The sequence below is a fragment of the Limulus polyphemus genome, unplaced genomic scaffold (genome assembly GCF_000517525.1).
Source record: "Limulus polyphemus unplaced genomic scaffold, Limulus_polyphemus-2.1.2 Scaffold1914, whole genome shotgun sequence".
Classification (NCBI taxonomy): domain Eukaryota; kingdom Metazoa; phylum Arthropoda; class Merostomata; order Xiphosura; family Limulidae; genus Limulus; species Limulus polyphemus.
This window is the reverse complement of record NW_013667524.1, coordinates 109,520-124,019: the sequence shown is the minus strand read 5'-3', so window position 1 is coordinate 124,019 and position 14,500 is coordinate 109,520. Positions and strand designations below refer to the sequence as shown.

Sequence of the window (14,500 nt, the reverse complement as noted above, 5' to 3'; positions counted from 1 at the left end):
CGCGCCTGATTTAAATGTCACACCTGAGCGCTCACATCCTTTTAATTATGTTTGAAATTATGAACATCGCTCAACATCATGAAAATTAAACCTTATTTTCAATTAGCAATCCTGAAAAATATTTGGGGGTGCTTAACTTTTTTCCAGGTGTGTATATATATATACACACTAAATGAGGCATTGTTACCAAAATATTCCGTAGATTATACATTTTAAGGTGCGGTTTATGAATATGTTATACTTCTCAAGTTGTCTTGAAAGGGCATATTTGGAAATAAAGTAACTAATTCATGAAGTTTGCAATTATTTATTAAACATAATAATACCAAAAAGAAGCTTTATTCTGAAAACTGTGTCAGGTACAAAATGTTCAGATGTAAATTTAAGTTTGTAAAATTGTGGAATTGAAATCAGCTTAACACCTTTAATGGATTGAAGTCATGCTTGTATGTGTATAATATTTATGTTATAAACTTCAAAGATCTATCTGTTGTACTGTATGTTCTAACCATTAGTGAAAGTTTGGTTGCATTCTAAGATCCTTTAAGGTTGAAAGTTTGAGACAGAAAAAGGTAAGGATAGGTTTTGGAAGTTTAAAAAAATGAATGCATTGCTGACAGAAACAGTTGAAGATGATCAACCCATATTCATCATGAATAAGTTAATTATGAATTACTATTGGACATTGCTGTTATTGATGTGCATACTAAAGATAGTACTATTCAATACTTTCTCACATTCAAATAAACATTACTATTTATTGTAATAAAGTAACTTTAATATTTCCGATTTGTAAATGTATGTTTATGTATGTAAACGTGTGTGTGTGTGTATGTTCATTGTTGCAAACTTTGAGATTTTGGGAATGTTTCTTTCCAAACTTGTACAGATATGTACAACCAAGAACTTTTTAAAAGGTATACCATCTTTCCAAGTTATTTTTAATATATATCTGTTATGAGCTTCTTTCCTATTATCATTAAAATAAAATAAAAAATTGTATAATTACAAATGCTATTTTATTTGTAATGAGTGGATGTATAATTACAAACGCTATTTTATTTGTAATGAGTGGACCCACATTTTCAATAGAATAAAAAATTATTTAGTGATGGTACCAGAGGAACATGATTGAAACCTTTTGTGATTGTTAAGACCTTTTTTATTGTTATTTCATCTCATTTTAGCAGTAAATAAGTATGTATTTGATGCTATATGCATTTGTTGTATTTATTTAGAAAATAACAATACCACTAGTATTTGTATATTTATAGCTGTTCAAATTTACAGATCCATCTGTTGTCCACGAACTTCCTCGCAGAGTATTTGCTCCACTGTCCCAAAGTGAACTCACTGTTTGTGATTACTTATTCCAAGGAGACTCTGCAGGAGACTGTTTGAATGCTTTCCAAGATCTGTTAGGATTAAATATTGCTGAGAATGAAGTGGAGATGGATTGTGAATGTGCTCCAAGTAAGTGACTAACAGGATGCTATCTAAACTATTAAAAATTGTAAGTTTGTGAGGAAGAAGTAGAGATATCTTGGGAAAAGTTTTTATTATATGAACATGCAGTATTGTAAATAACTGTAATCATGCAAAGAAGTGGAAAGGTTTTCTTGGTAAGTGACATTTGACTGCCTTTTGGAGTCATTTAGGACTGCAAGTTAATGATGTAGAGAAGGAGATAAACTGTAAGTATTTTTCAGGTAAATCACCATTTTGCTGCTTTCCAGGATTATATAGGTTTATTTAATATCAAAAAGTAGTAGTAATGGATTGAAGTCATGCTTGTATGTGTATAATATTTATGTTATAAACTTCACAGATCTGTCTGTTGTACTGTATGTTCTAACCATTAGTGAAAGTTTGGTTGCATTCTAAGATCCTTTAAGGTTGAAAGTTTGAGACAGAAAAAGGTAGGGATAAGTTTTGAGCATGGCCATATTAATCTTCATCTAGGTTCTTTCTATTACATTTTAAGGTTGAAAGAATGGTGTAGAAATATAATATATCCTAGTTATTGTCCATTTGGGTGTTTTCAGTTATTCTTTTGAGTTGTAAATTTGAGCAGAAAAGGCAGAAATGGATTCATAACATGCACATGTTTAGCTGTCTTACAGAGTGCTGTGTGCTTTAAAGCTGAAAATATGAAATGAAGGTGTAGAGTTGGACTGTGATCATGCCCTGATTATTTTCCTATATTCCTTTCAGAATATTTTGCAGTTTGAAAGGAAAATAGAGACTATGAACATTTAAATATTAGTTTCCATGTAGGTGCCTTTAGTGATTCTTATGGGGTTAAAATTTGAGAGGAAAATGTAGGGATACTAATAATATAACTCATTTTTGTGTCCATTTAGATACTTTTATTTCTTGGTTAGTATCTATTTGAGTGCCTTCAGCAATTCTTTTGGGTTGAAAGTTTGAAGGCAAACGTAGAGAGAAACTGTTTACATTGCCATAGGTTTAACTGCTCACTTGGGTGCCTCCAATGATCCTTTCAGGTTGAAAGGAAGAGGTGAAGATAGACTGTGAACATACCCAGGTTATTTTCAATTTGGGTACATTCCAATATTCTTTAAAGTTGAATTCTGAAAGCAAGTTTGAGAGAGAGAGAATGTGAACATGTCTTAGTTAGTGTCCAAAGTTTGGTGTCTTCATTAGTTCTTTTTGGTTGAAAGTTTGAATGGAAGACACCAATAGCCTTTAAATATGTACAGGATAATGCCTATATGAATGTCAACTAGAAACCTTTAGAAAGAAATAGAGATGGTGATATAACTTTTTGATGCTGTCCAAAACATCTTGAAGATTGAAGGAAATTAGGGTTTTAATAGGCAAAAATTTGCTCTGTAGAGGCTGTATACACAAAATAGTAAAATATACATTTCATATAGAAGACATGAAAGATTATACATTCCTTTAGATACATGGCTGTCTTCATGTAAGTATATATATATTTTTTTTTTCTGCTGTTATATCAATTTTTTGTGAGTCATGCCTATTGTGTTTGGATATCGATTTATATAATTCTTATAAAAAAGAAACTTACATTTTGTCTTACATGTCAATTAATAGTATCTTGATTTTGGTAGGTTCCATAGTCTGAAACATGAATATGAAGTAATAAGGGCTTTATAATAATAAGTGCACTTTTTTTTTCTATTGCTCTACCAATGAAAATACCATAAGATTGTATATTATAAACTTGATAGAACATTTATCTTTCTTTGGATCTAGGGTGTCTGATCCCCACAATTTTTTTTAGAAATTAATAACTATTCTTTAATTTTGTTATAATGCATGAGGAGAGTCTAGACACCTTTCCATTATTTTTTTCAGAAAGTAATAACTGTTATTTAATTGTTAAGGAGTGAATGCCTTTTCCAAGCATGATCCTAAGTAATTATACTTGTCATAAGGAATTAGTTTTAGGCCTGATATTTTTAACAATGCATTTTTTATGTAGTCCCTTAGGGACTGGATTGCTGTAGACTCCAGATGTGATGATTTTAGAAAATGTCAAAAGAAAAAAAAAGTTTACAGTAGTGGTCCGAACACTTTATATAAGCCACTTGTTATGGTGTAAACGATTTTTTTCAAGCTGATGAAATAAAACATTACGCTAGAATAGAAAGTAAAACATGGTACATTCTTAACATCACACTGGATAAGGAAATAAAACATATTACATAAATCTCTACCTTATTTTTACGTTTTGAGACTGACAAGAAACAACATTATAAGAGTTGTGTATCTTGTATTGAAAAACATAAAATATTGTAAATCTGTCTTGATCTCAATTTAAAGTTTTTGACTTTTGTTTTTGGACACTAATCTCAGTCTGCATTATTATAATTAATTAGCTACCATCTTGATTGTGCTTACATTCATGTTAGATGTGAGGTTACAAAGTCTTAAAATGATTGACTGTGAAAACAATGCAGTGTCATAACATCCAGAAAATATCTCTTATAAGGCGGTTTCTTCAAAAATTCCTAAACAGGAACACCTCTTTTTTTCTTTGTCCAAAGAACACATTTATATGAAATCATCCCTTCCCCATCCAACTAAGTTATATAATTACCAACTGACAAAACCACCAAGTCTTTATGATCTCTGTTAAAAGTAAGAATAACAATCTAGTAGTCTTCAGAACAAGTTTTATAATATAGGTGCTTTGTCTGTTTAGCTTCTTTTTCAAACTGTACTTTTAAAAGACTGTTGATTTAATAATGCATGTACAAACAAGGTTGCTGAAAAATGATTTTTTTTTAACCCATTAGTTTCCCTACAAAACTACGATGCAGATGTTGAGGAACGACTCTCTGATGCAGAAGAACTCGTAACAACAGGAGCAAAAAATCTTATAGGTAAGTATGGGTGTGATAATATGTTAATTGAATATGAATATTTTTCCTATGTCAGAAATTTGATAGAAGCACATGATTGTTTGTGGATGCCACCTTCATCAGTTACTGGTGCTAAAGTGTCATCATTATTACATTACCTCATGTTGCAAAAACTAATGCTGCTGTTGTGTGTCATAATCTATGCAGAGCTGTTAAAGGATTATTTTATTAGTGCATCTAATAGAGAAATATATCACTAATTGGTGTACTTATGTTGTTTAATGTCATTTAAACGTGGTATATATAAATGTAAAAATAACCTTGCATGCTAAAGTACCACATTTAAATATATGGTTTTTATTAACCCATAACCTTTTCAGCTGTTTAAAAGCTTGTATTTTAATGTGGTACTCCAGCCTATAAACTGCTGCAATCATTATTGGTATATTACAGAATAATTTTTATTTTTATAGTGGACATATAATGATTTTACTGCCCACTGATTAAAAATTGTATTAAGCCCTTAGCACTAATTGTGATAACCACTTTATTGACTTGTACTGTAGTTTTAAAACTCTTTCACTTACATGTTTATAGATAAATCCATCCAGCACCAGGTTTATTATTAGATTAAAAAAAAGCATTTTAATCATCCATTACTTATCTAAAACTTGAAAGGAAATACTCTTTCTTGATGGTGGTACAAAACTGCAAACTCAAATAGCAGTGAAAGAGTTGATGTGGCCAAATTGATCCTAGATATGAATGAAGATAATGCTAGTATTTCTTTCACTGGAAGTAGTAGTGAAAAATGTTATTGAAAAATACTAATACACAGAATTGTGTTTAACCTTCTGAATTAAAACTAGCTTCACTTAATGAAAGACCATTAATTTGAAAAATTATTTTCCTTTACAACTATGGCACTTTGTCCCATATTTAATTTTTTTGTGGTTTTTTAATGAATAATCATAAAATATTGTTTACTTCCTTACTGATTTTAATGACTGTGTTTCAGTTATAGCTTTAGATTATACATTTACAATTTTTTAAGACAACAGTTTCCCATAAAAAAAAAAAAAACTCAACATTTTTCAGTTCCTGTGATCAGTGCGGCTGTGGCAGCTCTAGCAGCTGGCCTCTCATATCTTCTCCTTCAGGATACATGAAGATGCAAACACTGCCAACGTAGTGGTGCCATGAAAAATTACATTGTTCCAGGGGTCCTTGGTAGTAACTGTAAGCTGATTTTATATAATGCTGACATTTTTTACCATACATATGTATTAAGGTTTTTGTTCCATCATTTGGATACATTATTTTCTTCTTAAGAGGTAAAGAATTGAATATGATACTCTACCAAGTAGGGTCCTATTAAATGGGTATCTGAAATTTAAATGTTTTGTGTTCAATGGGGTTAATTGATGAAAGAAATATACTGAACAAATGCTTGCACTTATGACTCACATTATTGTACAAAAATTCTTAAACTGGGCATCTTGTGTCATCTTTAGCCAGATACAACTGTATGGTAATCTGCCAGACTGTGTACACTTGACTCCATATAGTTATTCTGTATTGTCTCGCAGCTTGTTGCAAACACTATCTCTTCTATGGAAAATATCCAACTCAAATAAGACATGCCACACAAATTCTACATTATACATATTCTCTACTTTAATGCCAAATGTGATGTCATAATTACAGCAATCCTGTATGTCACTGCTGCTATTCAGAAGTGGCATGCAGGAGTCTGAAGTTGGGAAAAGAACAGGGACAACAACAAAAAAATTACAATAGTTTTGATATCACACTGTTATTTTAGTTATTAACAAAGAGCTTGCAGATGTACAAACATACAGAAGTCTAATTATTAAAGTGGGCTGGTCACAGACTACTGTCTTGGCCCTTGGCAGGTTTAGAAATTTTTCTTTTTTGAAGAAATGAGTGAGATATATGTGCAGTCTTCAAATTTTCATGAAGTAATCTAATAATTAATGTTATTCAATTATGAACTTCTATTCAAGTCCTTACCTGAAAACTGTGAAAAACATGTTTACATACAGCATTAATCTTTTTTTTTTTATATCATAAATGTTTGAATCTTAATGATCTATACATTTATATGTATAAAAAAACTGAACTGAAAACACATTTAAAACTACCTGCTGAATGGGCTTCCTACAAAACCTTCAACGAGTTGCATGGAACCTTTTTTATATTTAATAAACCATGATTTTTGCATAGTCCACTACAATAAATATTTAAGCTAAAATAAATTTAATTCAAAACCCTTTACTTAGAGGACTATGCAATCTTTCATGATGCTTAAGAAATTAGGAAAGTATAGATGAACATAAAATAACATTTAGAGATCATACCTTGAAATATAACAAGAAGATTATTTTTGATTGAAGTTGGTTGCCATTGGTAGTTAAATAGTTACCATAGTAAATTTGTCACATTTTATTTATAAAATACAAATTTTTCCTGCTGTTTACCTAGTTTTATGATTTATAAAACACATTGAACTAACGTACAGCTGTTTATATATTAAACTAAAATATTGCCTTTTGTAACCTAATTAGCTGCACATGATAAACAATTGAGAAAAATAACAAAAGTATCATTTAAAATTAATACAACTACTACTGGTAGAAGTATAAAGTTTAATTTCTTATAATTTGTCTGAGCCAAAAACTTCATTAATACGTCATGTTAAAAGCTAAAGATTTATGCTTTATTGTTCAGAATTTTTTTAATGAACCTTTTACAATTCTTCAAATAATCCAAACCACACACCAACATGACTAAGACTTTATGTGTTAGGTGACACAAGTAACACTTTTATCTGAACAGGTTAACACCATTAAAAGAAAATTGTTTTATTTGTGGGATTGAAATATTATTACAACAGCTGATAGTTGTGTATATTTCACAAATACTTACCCCCCTACACACACACTTCAATGTAATACCAAATACATTTTTGTAATCTAGATTATATTTAGACTGAAATAAAACCTTATGGGAAGACAGAACAGAGAAATGTACTTGAATATTAAGGACTTCAAAATAAACCTTATAGGTAAAATTATGAAACAATGACCAAACATTCAGCCACTATAAATAAATAAAAGCTTGGATGTAAGGTACAACTCTTACTACCTAACTACATTTTGAATTTGTTTTTATACTAGTGTAATTGCCATAACTAGATTATGGTAAGATAAACTATATCTATAGTTAGATAGCTTTTTTGTTGGTGAATAAATATACAAGTAACTGATAAAACTTCAATAATATTTGACAATCACTTTTAAATGTTTTCTTTAAAAGCCTAACTTTTTTCAGTTGAACATTCACAACAGTTATTACCAAGAACCTAAAGAAATCTACTTTTATCATAACTTGTAATATTAGCCTCTAGTATTTACCTTCTTAATTTTAAAGGACTGCAAGTATTACAACATTCCTGTTGAGTTTCTGAACAGTACTTCCAACTAAAATGCTGGTAAAGCATTTGAAGTATGTGCTAATAGACAGACACTTAAAAGCGTACACATAAAATGATTCTACACATTTAAAAAATCGGAATGTCCTGGTAGTAGACAGTTATTCACTTTGTTCAAGCCGTGTAGGTAGTAATGTTTTTGCATCCTAACCCAAATATTGATAGACATCTTTTTTTTCTTCTTTTTCAGGCAGTAATGATTTTGCAACTCAATCAAATCAGTGATCTCACATGTATTAACATGTACGTATAGCTTGTTCATATCCTCCCATTAGCATTAATATATGTAAACGTTAGTCAAAACATTCTCATATATATCAATTTTTGCATAGTGCTAATAAAATCTGACAAATCAGTGTTTAAGAAGGTACAATTAAGATTAAAGTCATGATATACTGTTGACTGGATTTGTAAACTACACTTCTCAAAATTTTTTGACAATGACTTGTTTTTATAACCAGAACAGGAGAAGGATCACAGGTCATAATAATTTAATAACTTTGAACTCTGAAGCTTTTCTCCCAAGTAATGTTTAGGTCATTATTATAAAAACTGAAACATAAAATTGTAAGTGATTCTACTTCAGAAACAAAAGTACAATAATGTGGTCATAATGGCAGAATGTTACCTTCTTAATTATAAGGTAAAATAATGAAATATTACTATGAACTGATAGATACATGTTCTTTAGTGCACGAAATAAAATCAGCATGACTCACCACCTCAGTTAAAAGAAAATTCAGAATGCTTGCTACATTAGAAGCTGTATATTTAATCTAGAACTTCACTCAGATATTAACAGTGGACTCCTGCCTCTGAATACTCCAATTATTACACTGTTAAATATCTTGAAAGTGATCTTATTTTGTTTCAAGTTTCATTGACTGTCAAGTTACATGGTTCTTAATGTCACTATAGCAGTCATCTTGGTCAGTGCCTGGCTAAAGTGGAGGTTGAAGTATTTCTCACGATAAACATGTTGTAAAAGGCATAAATAACCATATCAGAATTGAATATTTATCTTGGTATCTATCAAATGTATCCACCGGTTGAATTTAAAAAAATATTGAAGTATTTTTTTTCTTTCAAATTGGCAAAGAGAAGTGAGCATCAAAGAAAATCATATCATATCTATACCTCACATCACTTTTAAACATGCCCCTTACTCTGTCTTGTCTACAGTCAATAAATTTCCATTGCACAAATAAGAATTAATATTTCAATACATTCAGAAGAAGAGGTTAAGTAATTTTTTCTGTACATAAAAAATGCTAATAAAATTTAGAAAAAGTATTCTCAAGTACAAAAATTTAACACAGTGCCTTATCAGTAATTACGAAATTATCTTCACACATGATGATGAACAGTTCACATAAAACAGATAGCTACCTTAAAGCAGCCTAACAGTTTCATAAAACAAAATAAAAACAGTAACTCTTAATTCTTCTCTGACAAATGAACAAATTGAACTTTCCATAAAAAATCTTACTTATACATTAATCATGACAATAGAAACTGCTTAAATTCTAAAATTTCCATTTCTAGGTATCAATTGCACAATGTTTGCTCACAAATTAACTATTTTAGTACTTAATGTTGCAGTTTCATTACACTTAGAACGCACACATTTTCTTGTACTTTTGAGCTTTTCCAACAACGTAAAGGTACCTAAATACTGGACAAAACTAACAATCAGAAGTTAACTGTAATACGTCTAATTTAAGTATTAATATACGACTAACAATTTCAAGCTACATACTAAAACACATTTTTTTATATTGACATATTAAAAACTCTCATTTACACAGAGAAAGGTTGTGTTAAGCAAGTGCACAGAAAAAAAGGTTTTTGCAGCATACCTCAAGTTTTTTTATTTATGTTAAAACTTGAGTGTAGTAAGCAACTGGATACCAGATCAAGTTTTGATTTATATAAAATGTTTTTTTATCTTCAGTATCTAATTAGGGGACAAAATTTAAAATTACAAATGGATAATTTATTAAGTTTTGCTCTGAAATAATTCTTTTTAAAAGTGCTTACATCACATACTCAGCTAAGCAGGTATGATAAATACTTAATACTTCAGAAATTAGGAATTATTCACAATATTGTGGTTGCCAAAAAATGCGAAGAAAATAAAATATAAAGCTGAGTATTTTTCTTAACAAAATCATTGATGCAGCAGTGCAAAATTAAAGCTTTTAAGTTATTTTTATTTTTGTAAAGAATGCTTTTTATTTCTAAGCTTTAATGTCTACTTTTCTTGGGTTTTGTATTCATTAGCAAGGTGAATCAGAACCCCCTTCCTCCTCCAGGCCAAATTATATCAACATCAGAGGGCAAACAATGTAAGAAACCATACCGCTTCACAACCATGTTTTCAATGTCAAATTGTTAATGCACATACTATATTTTTGTTGCAAACAGGAACATACATAACATAAAAATAAGTCAAGAGACATTGAAATTTCACTCATCAACAATTGCTAATAATAATTACAGAAGCTGAAAGCAGCTAGTTTGGATTACATGGTCATGTAGAACTACTTTTTTAGGGTAGTACAATAATGATGAGCATGACCTGCTGAATATGTGTTTTTAAAAGTTTTTTTTCTTCTCTCTCTCGATCAAAGAAAAGCAACAAAAATTTTTAAACAATATAATTATATTACACATCAAATTGAGTGGACTAGTTTGTACACAGACCTCAGATGTTCTGACCTATTGGATTTGAAAACTTGGGATAAAAGAAGTTTTGCAACAATGTGCCAGCCTTTTCCTGAAGGAAAGTAAAGGGGGGACCTAGGTGGAAGCAATCCTTTTAAGGAACCTTTTCTCTATCTTCTTCTTCTGTACGAGTTCACAGCACCATTAGCTGACTGTTCTGGTATTCCATCTTCTATTGCATCATCTAAATATTGTAGAAAAAAAAAACCCTTTAAAACAGATATATGTCAATAAGGTTTTTACTTCTTGGATAATATGGGTCTTAGTTTCATCATAAAGCAATAAGAATGAACTGTTTACAACTAAATAATGAATTTAAGAATTTCAAACTGACATACCTAATGAGTAAAAGTTTCAAAGCTAGTTGAACCTCAGACTTTATTACATAAAAATCATAAATACCCATAAAGTTTATATTAACTAATGCTTTGTAGAAAACAAAGATTTTTACCTGTCAATTTCTTAAGTTTAAGTCTTGAAATTAAAAAGAACACCATTTCTCCAGGAAAATAAAAATTATAGATTACACAACAATGGTCATTCCTGTTTCTATACTTTCTGCCTAGGCCCGGCATGGCTAGGTGGTTAGGGAGCTTGACTCGCAATCTGAGGGTCGCGGGTTCAAATCCCTGTCACATCAAACATGCTCGCCCTTTCAGCCGTGGGGGCATTATAATGTGATGATCAATCCCACTATTCATTGGTAAAAGAGTAGCCCAAGAATTGGCGGTGGGTGGTGATGACTAGCTCCCTTCCCTCTAGTCTTACACTGCTAAATTATGGATGGCTAGCACAGATAGCCCTCGTGTAGCGAAATTCAAAACAAACCAAACTTTTTGCCTTATTTTACCACACCAAAAAAGTTTAGAAGGCTTAATGTGTGTGTGTGTTTATTAATAGGTAAGTGAAAACAGTTTTTGTTTTATATTACACAAGGTTCATACAGCTGGGAAATTATAAAATATGAGGACTTTAAAGGTAATAATTTTCCTTTTTTACGACCACTTTTGTTGCAGTAAATAATTATTACATAACTCAATTTTGTAATGCAAATTCACTTTTACCATGCTGGATGGGTATCACTGATTTTCTTTGTTTTTTTTTCCTTCTCACAGTGGAAATACTTACCCAAATTGCATGAAACTTAGAAACAAAACTTACTAAATAGTATATAGTTTCAGCTTAAAACAGTCATTATAATGATTTTGTTGTAAAAATACTTGAGACACTTATTTTAGAATATAAGTGTTTATTGTCAATCAGAAAGTTCCATTTTTAATTTGATTATTGCAATAGTCACCACTTCTGGCTATAAATCATCAAAAAAATTACGACACTTATGATATACGACATTGTTTATCAACAACAAGGGGACATAGATAAATGTTTCAGAATTCTATCAGATTCCATCTTCGGTATCTAAAGCAAATTTACAGAAGTCTTTGGACATTGCTAAAGTACAAATGCTAAATTTAACTATAATTAAAAAAATAAAAACACAAAACACTAATCATGAGAAATTACAGCAACAACAACAAAAATAAATAAAATCAGTAATACAAACATCTTAAAAAAATGTATAGTTTAAACGAAGAGAGTGCTGTTTGATGTGGAGGGTTTCTTTAATCAATAATTCCAGGTCGGTATTAGACTTGCAGAGGATAGAAAAATTTGATGTCCTGGCTCTTCACTAATTTTGGTGTATAGAGGAAACACAGGGGTTACTCAATTTTTTTTGCGTTTTGATGGAAATTCCTATGTGTTCATAGGCTCTGACTTTTAAATGGCATTTGGTTTTGTCAATAGAGGAGGCTTTACAGTCTCCACACGTGTAAAAATAGACAAGCCAGGAACAATAAGGAATGGGGGTGAGATCTTGAGTAGGGAAGAAATGTTTTATGCGTGATGTGGATTTAAAAACTAATCTAAAATCCACTTGAGGGAAGTAATGACTAAGGATGCATTTAAGTTGATTTTTTAAAGTTAAGCTTTGTTTACCAGTATAGGGAAGACACGAGTATATCTTAATTGAAGTTGTGAGTTTCTTTGTTAAGAAGGTGTTGGTAATGTTTTCTAATAAGTGTTGTGGGTAGCAGTTACGTTTCAGGAAGAAGGACCCAAGAATGACAAGGAAGTCAGGGCCAGCCGACCCAAGCTACCCAAATTTGATGAATATCAAGATGACATGGATGCTTTCCTGGACAGTATGAAAGATTCATCCAAAGTCAGAACTGGGACCAAGGCAACTGTGCAGTCTGTCTCAGCCCACTTCTCACAGGAAAAGGCCTACAAGTATATTCAGGCACGACAACAGAAGATGCCAAGGATTGTGATAAATTAAAAGTAGCTTTACTGAAACGATATGAACTTAGTGAAGAAGGTTTTCGTCAGAAGTTCAGAGGAGTCAAACCGACACTGGAGAAACTGTATTTCAGTTAGTGGCACTATTTCACCTACTTTCTTTTGTCTGATATGGGTTCAAAGAGTAAGGCACTAATTCTCTTCAAACGTTTGTGAACCAAATGCAAACCGTATTCCTTTATGAAAGAGTTACAAAAGAAAACAACTTTTGGTATCTTGTGCAGTCAGTACATAAGTTTTGCCAAGGCTATTATCAACCTACTATTGTGGTGGTCTTAATAAAGTGGTAAGTGTATATAAAAGAAACCAACGACTTTATTTAATTAGTCTGGAAGGCTATTAATTACAATATAATTTACATACCACCTTAACTGTGAAGATATTCAAATATAACGGTAAGTCTGGACATACAATTTCATCTTTCAAACCATTATAAGGAAAAAATATTTCGATGGCCTAGAAAATTACAAAAAATGTCTTATAACTTTTTAATGAGAGATTACCATGGATTATACTGAAATGAATAAAGTTGTGGTTCATTGCTTTTCAAGGTATGTTTTAGTTCATGAATACTGGGTAACTGGTATTATGTATTTTATTTATTTCACACTTTCATTTTGCATCTGCTTGAAATAAAACTGAATAGAAACCATTTCCTGATTTTGGACTTTTTTTTTCTTCACATTTAAAGCATGTGCTCTCTTGGTTAAATCATACAAAGGCCATGCTTATGCTACAAATGTTACCATGTGTGTGTAACTTTATGTTTTAGTTTTAAGACATTTAACATATATTTTAACTGAATAATCTCATTCAACTGTGGAAATCATTAAAACTTTGCTTGTAATATCTGAAAAGACAAAATAATTCGCTGAATGTGGACAGATATTCAAAAAATGAAGCTTATCAAGCAACAATTTATTACATTGACTTCTGATTTTTTTTTCAGTATTTACCAAACTGTGTTGTCTTAAGACACACTGTTTCAGAATGTTTGTGCAAAGTTAAACAAATGGCTGTTTGCATGTAGCTGTCTCTAATTTTGAACTGATAGATGAAAGGAAAGAGAGCTAGTTAATGTCACCCACCACTACCTCTTGGGCTACTCTCATCTACATGTCATTCATATAGTATATCTATGGCCCCAAAGTGCAGAGCACATTACAGGTAAAAAATTAAGTTTTGTTATCATTAAAAATCTTGTCTGCATTTAAAAGGTTTTTACATGTAAACAAAAGCTTGATGTTCTGGATGTATGGAAGTATTTTTAAGGCAATGCAAAAACGTTTTATAAAAGAATATGCATATTTCTATGAAAAAAAAAAAGTTATTTTTTGAATGTACAATGTTTGTATTTAAACATGTACCAATTTTAAAATCATAAATAATATTCAACGTTAAACTGGTACACAATTAAAAACATTTTATTTAGCCTATCTTTGGCCTTCAAAAAAGTTGAAGACTCTACATGTTTTGGCTGTTTATCAAAAATCCCTCTGGGGAGAGGGTTTCAGAGTTGCAAAATAAAGAGAAAAAAATTTTT

The 14,500-nt window shown here is 30.8% G+C and overlaps 2 protein-coding genes across 3 annotated transcripts in view; one reads left to right on the top strand and one right to left on the bottom strand.

Annotated features, from left to right (window-relative positions):
* LOC106465343 (protein odr-4 homolog) overlaps positions 1–5,753 on the top strand; it is a 34,757-nt gene extending 29,004 nt beyond the window's left edge. The window contains exons 9-11 of the mRNA XM_013925559.2: positions 1,291–1,473; positions 4,290–4,376; positions 5,454–5,753. Coding sequence (XP_013781013.1) covers positions 1,291–1,473; positions 4,290–4,376; positions 5,454–5,524 — 341 coding nt within the window. The 3' untranslated portion in view covers positions 5,525–5,753. The remainder of the gene's footprint in view (positions 1–1,290; positions 1,474–4,289; positions 4,377–5,453) is intronic.
* A 257-nt stretch (positions 5,754–6,010) lies between these two features.
* LOC106465342 (stress-activated protein kinase JNK-like) overlaps positions 6,011–14,500 on the bottom strand; it is a 35,637-nt gene continuing 27,147 nt past the window's right edge. For both annotated transcript variants that reach the window (XM_013925557.2, XM_022393204.1), the window contains exon 12: positions 6,011–10,780. In XM_013925557.2, coding sequence (XP_013781011.1) covers positions 10,707–10,780 — 74 coding nt within the window. In that variant the 3' untranslated portion in view covers positions 6,011–10,706. The remainder of the gene's footprint in view (positions 10,781–14,500) is intronic.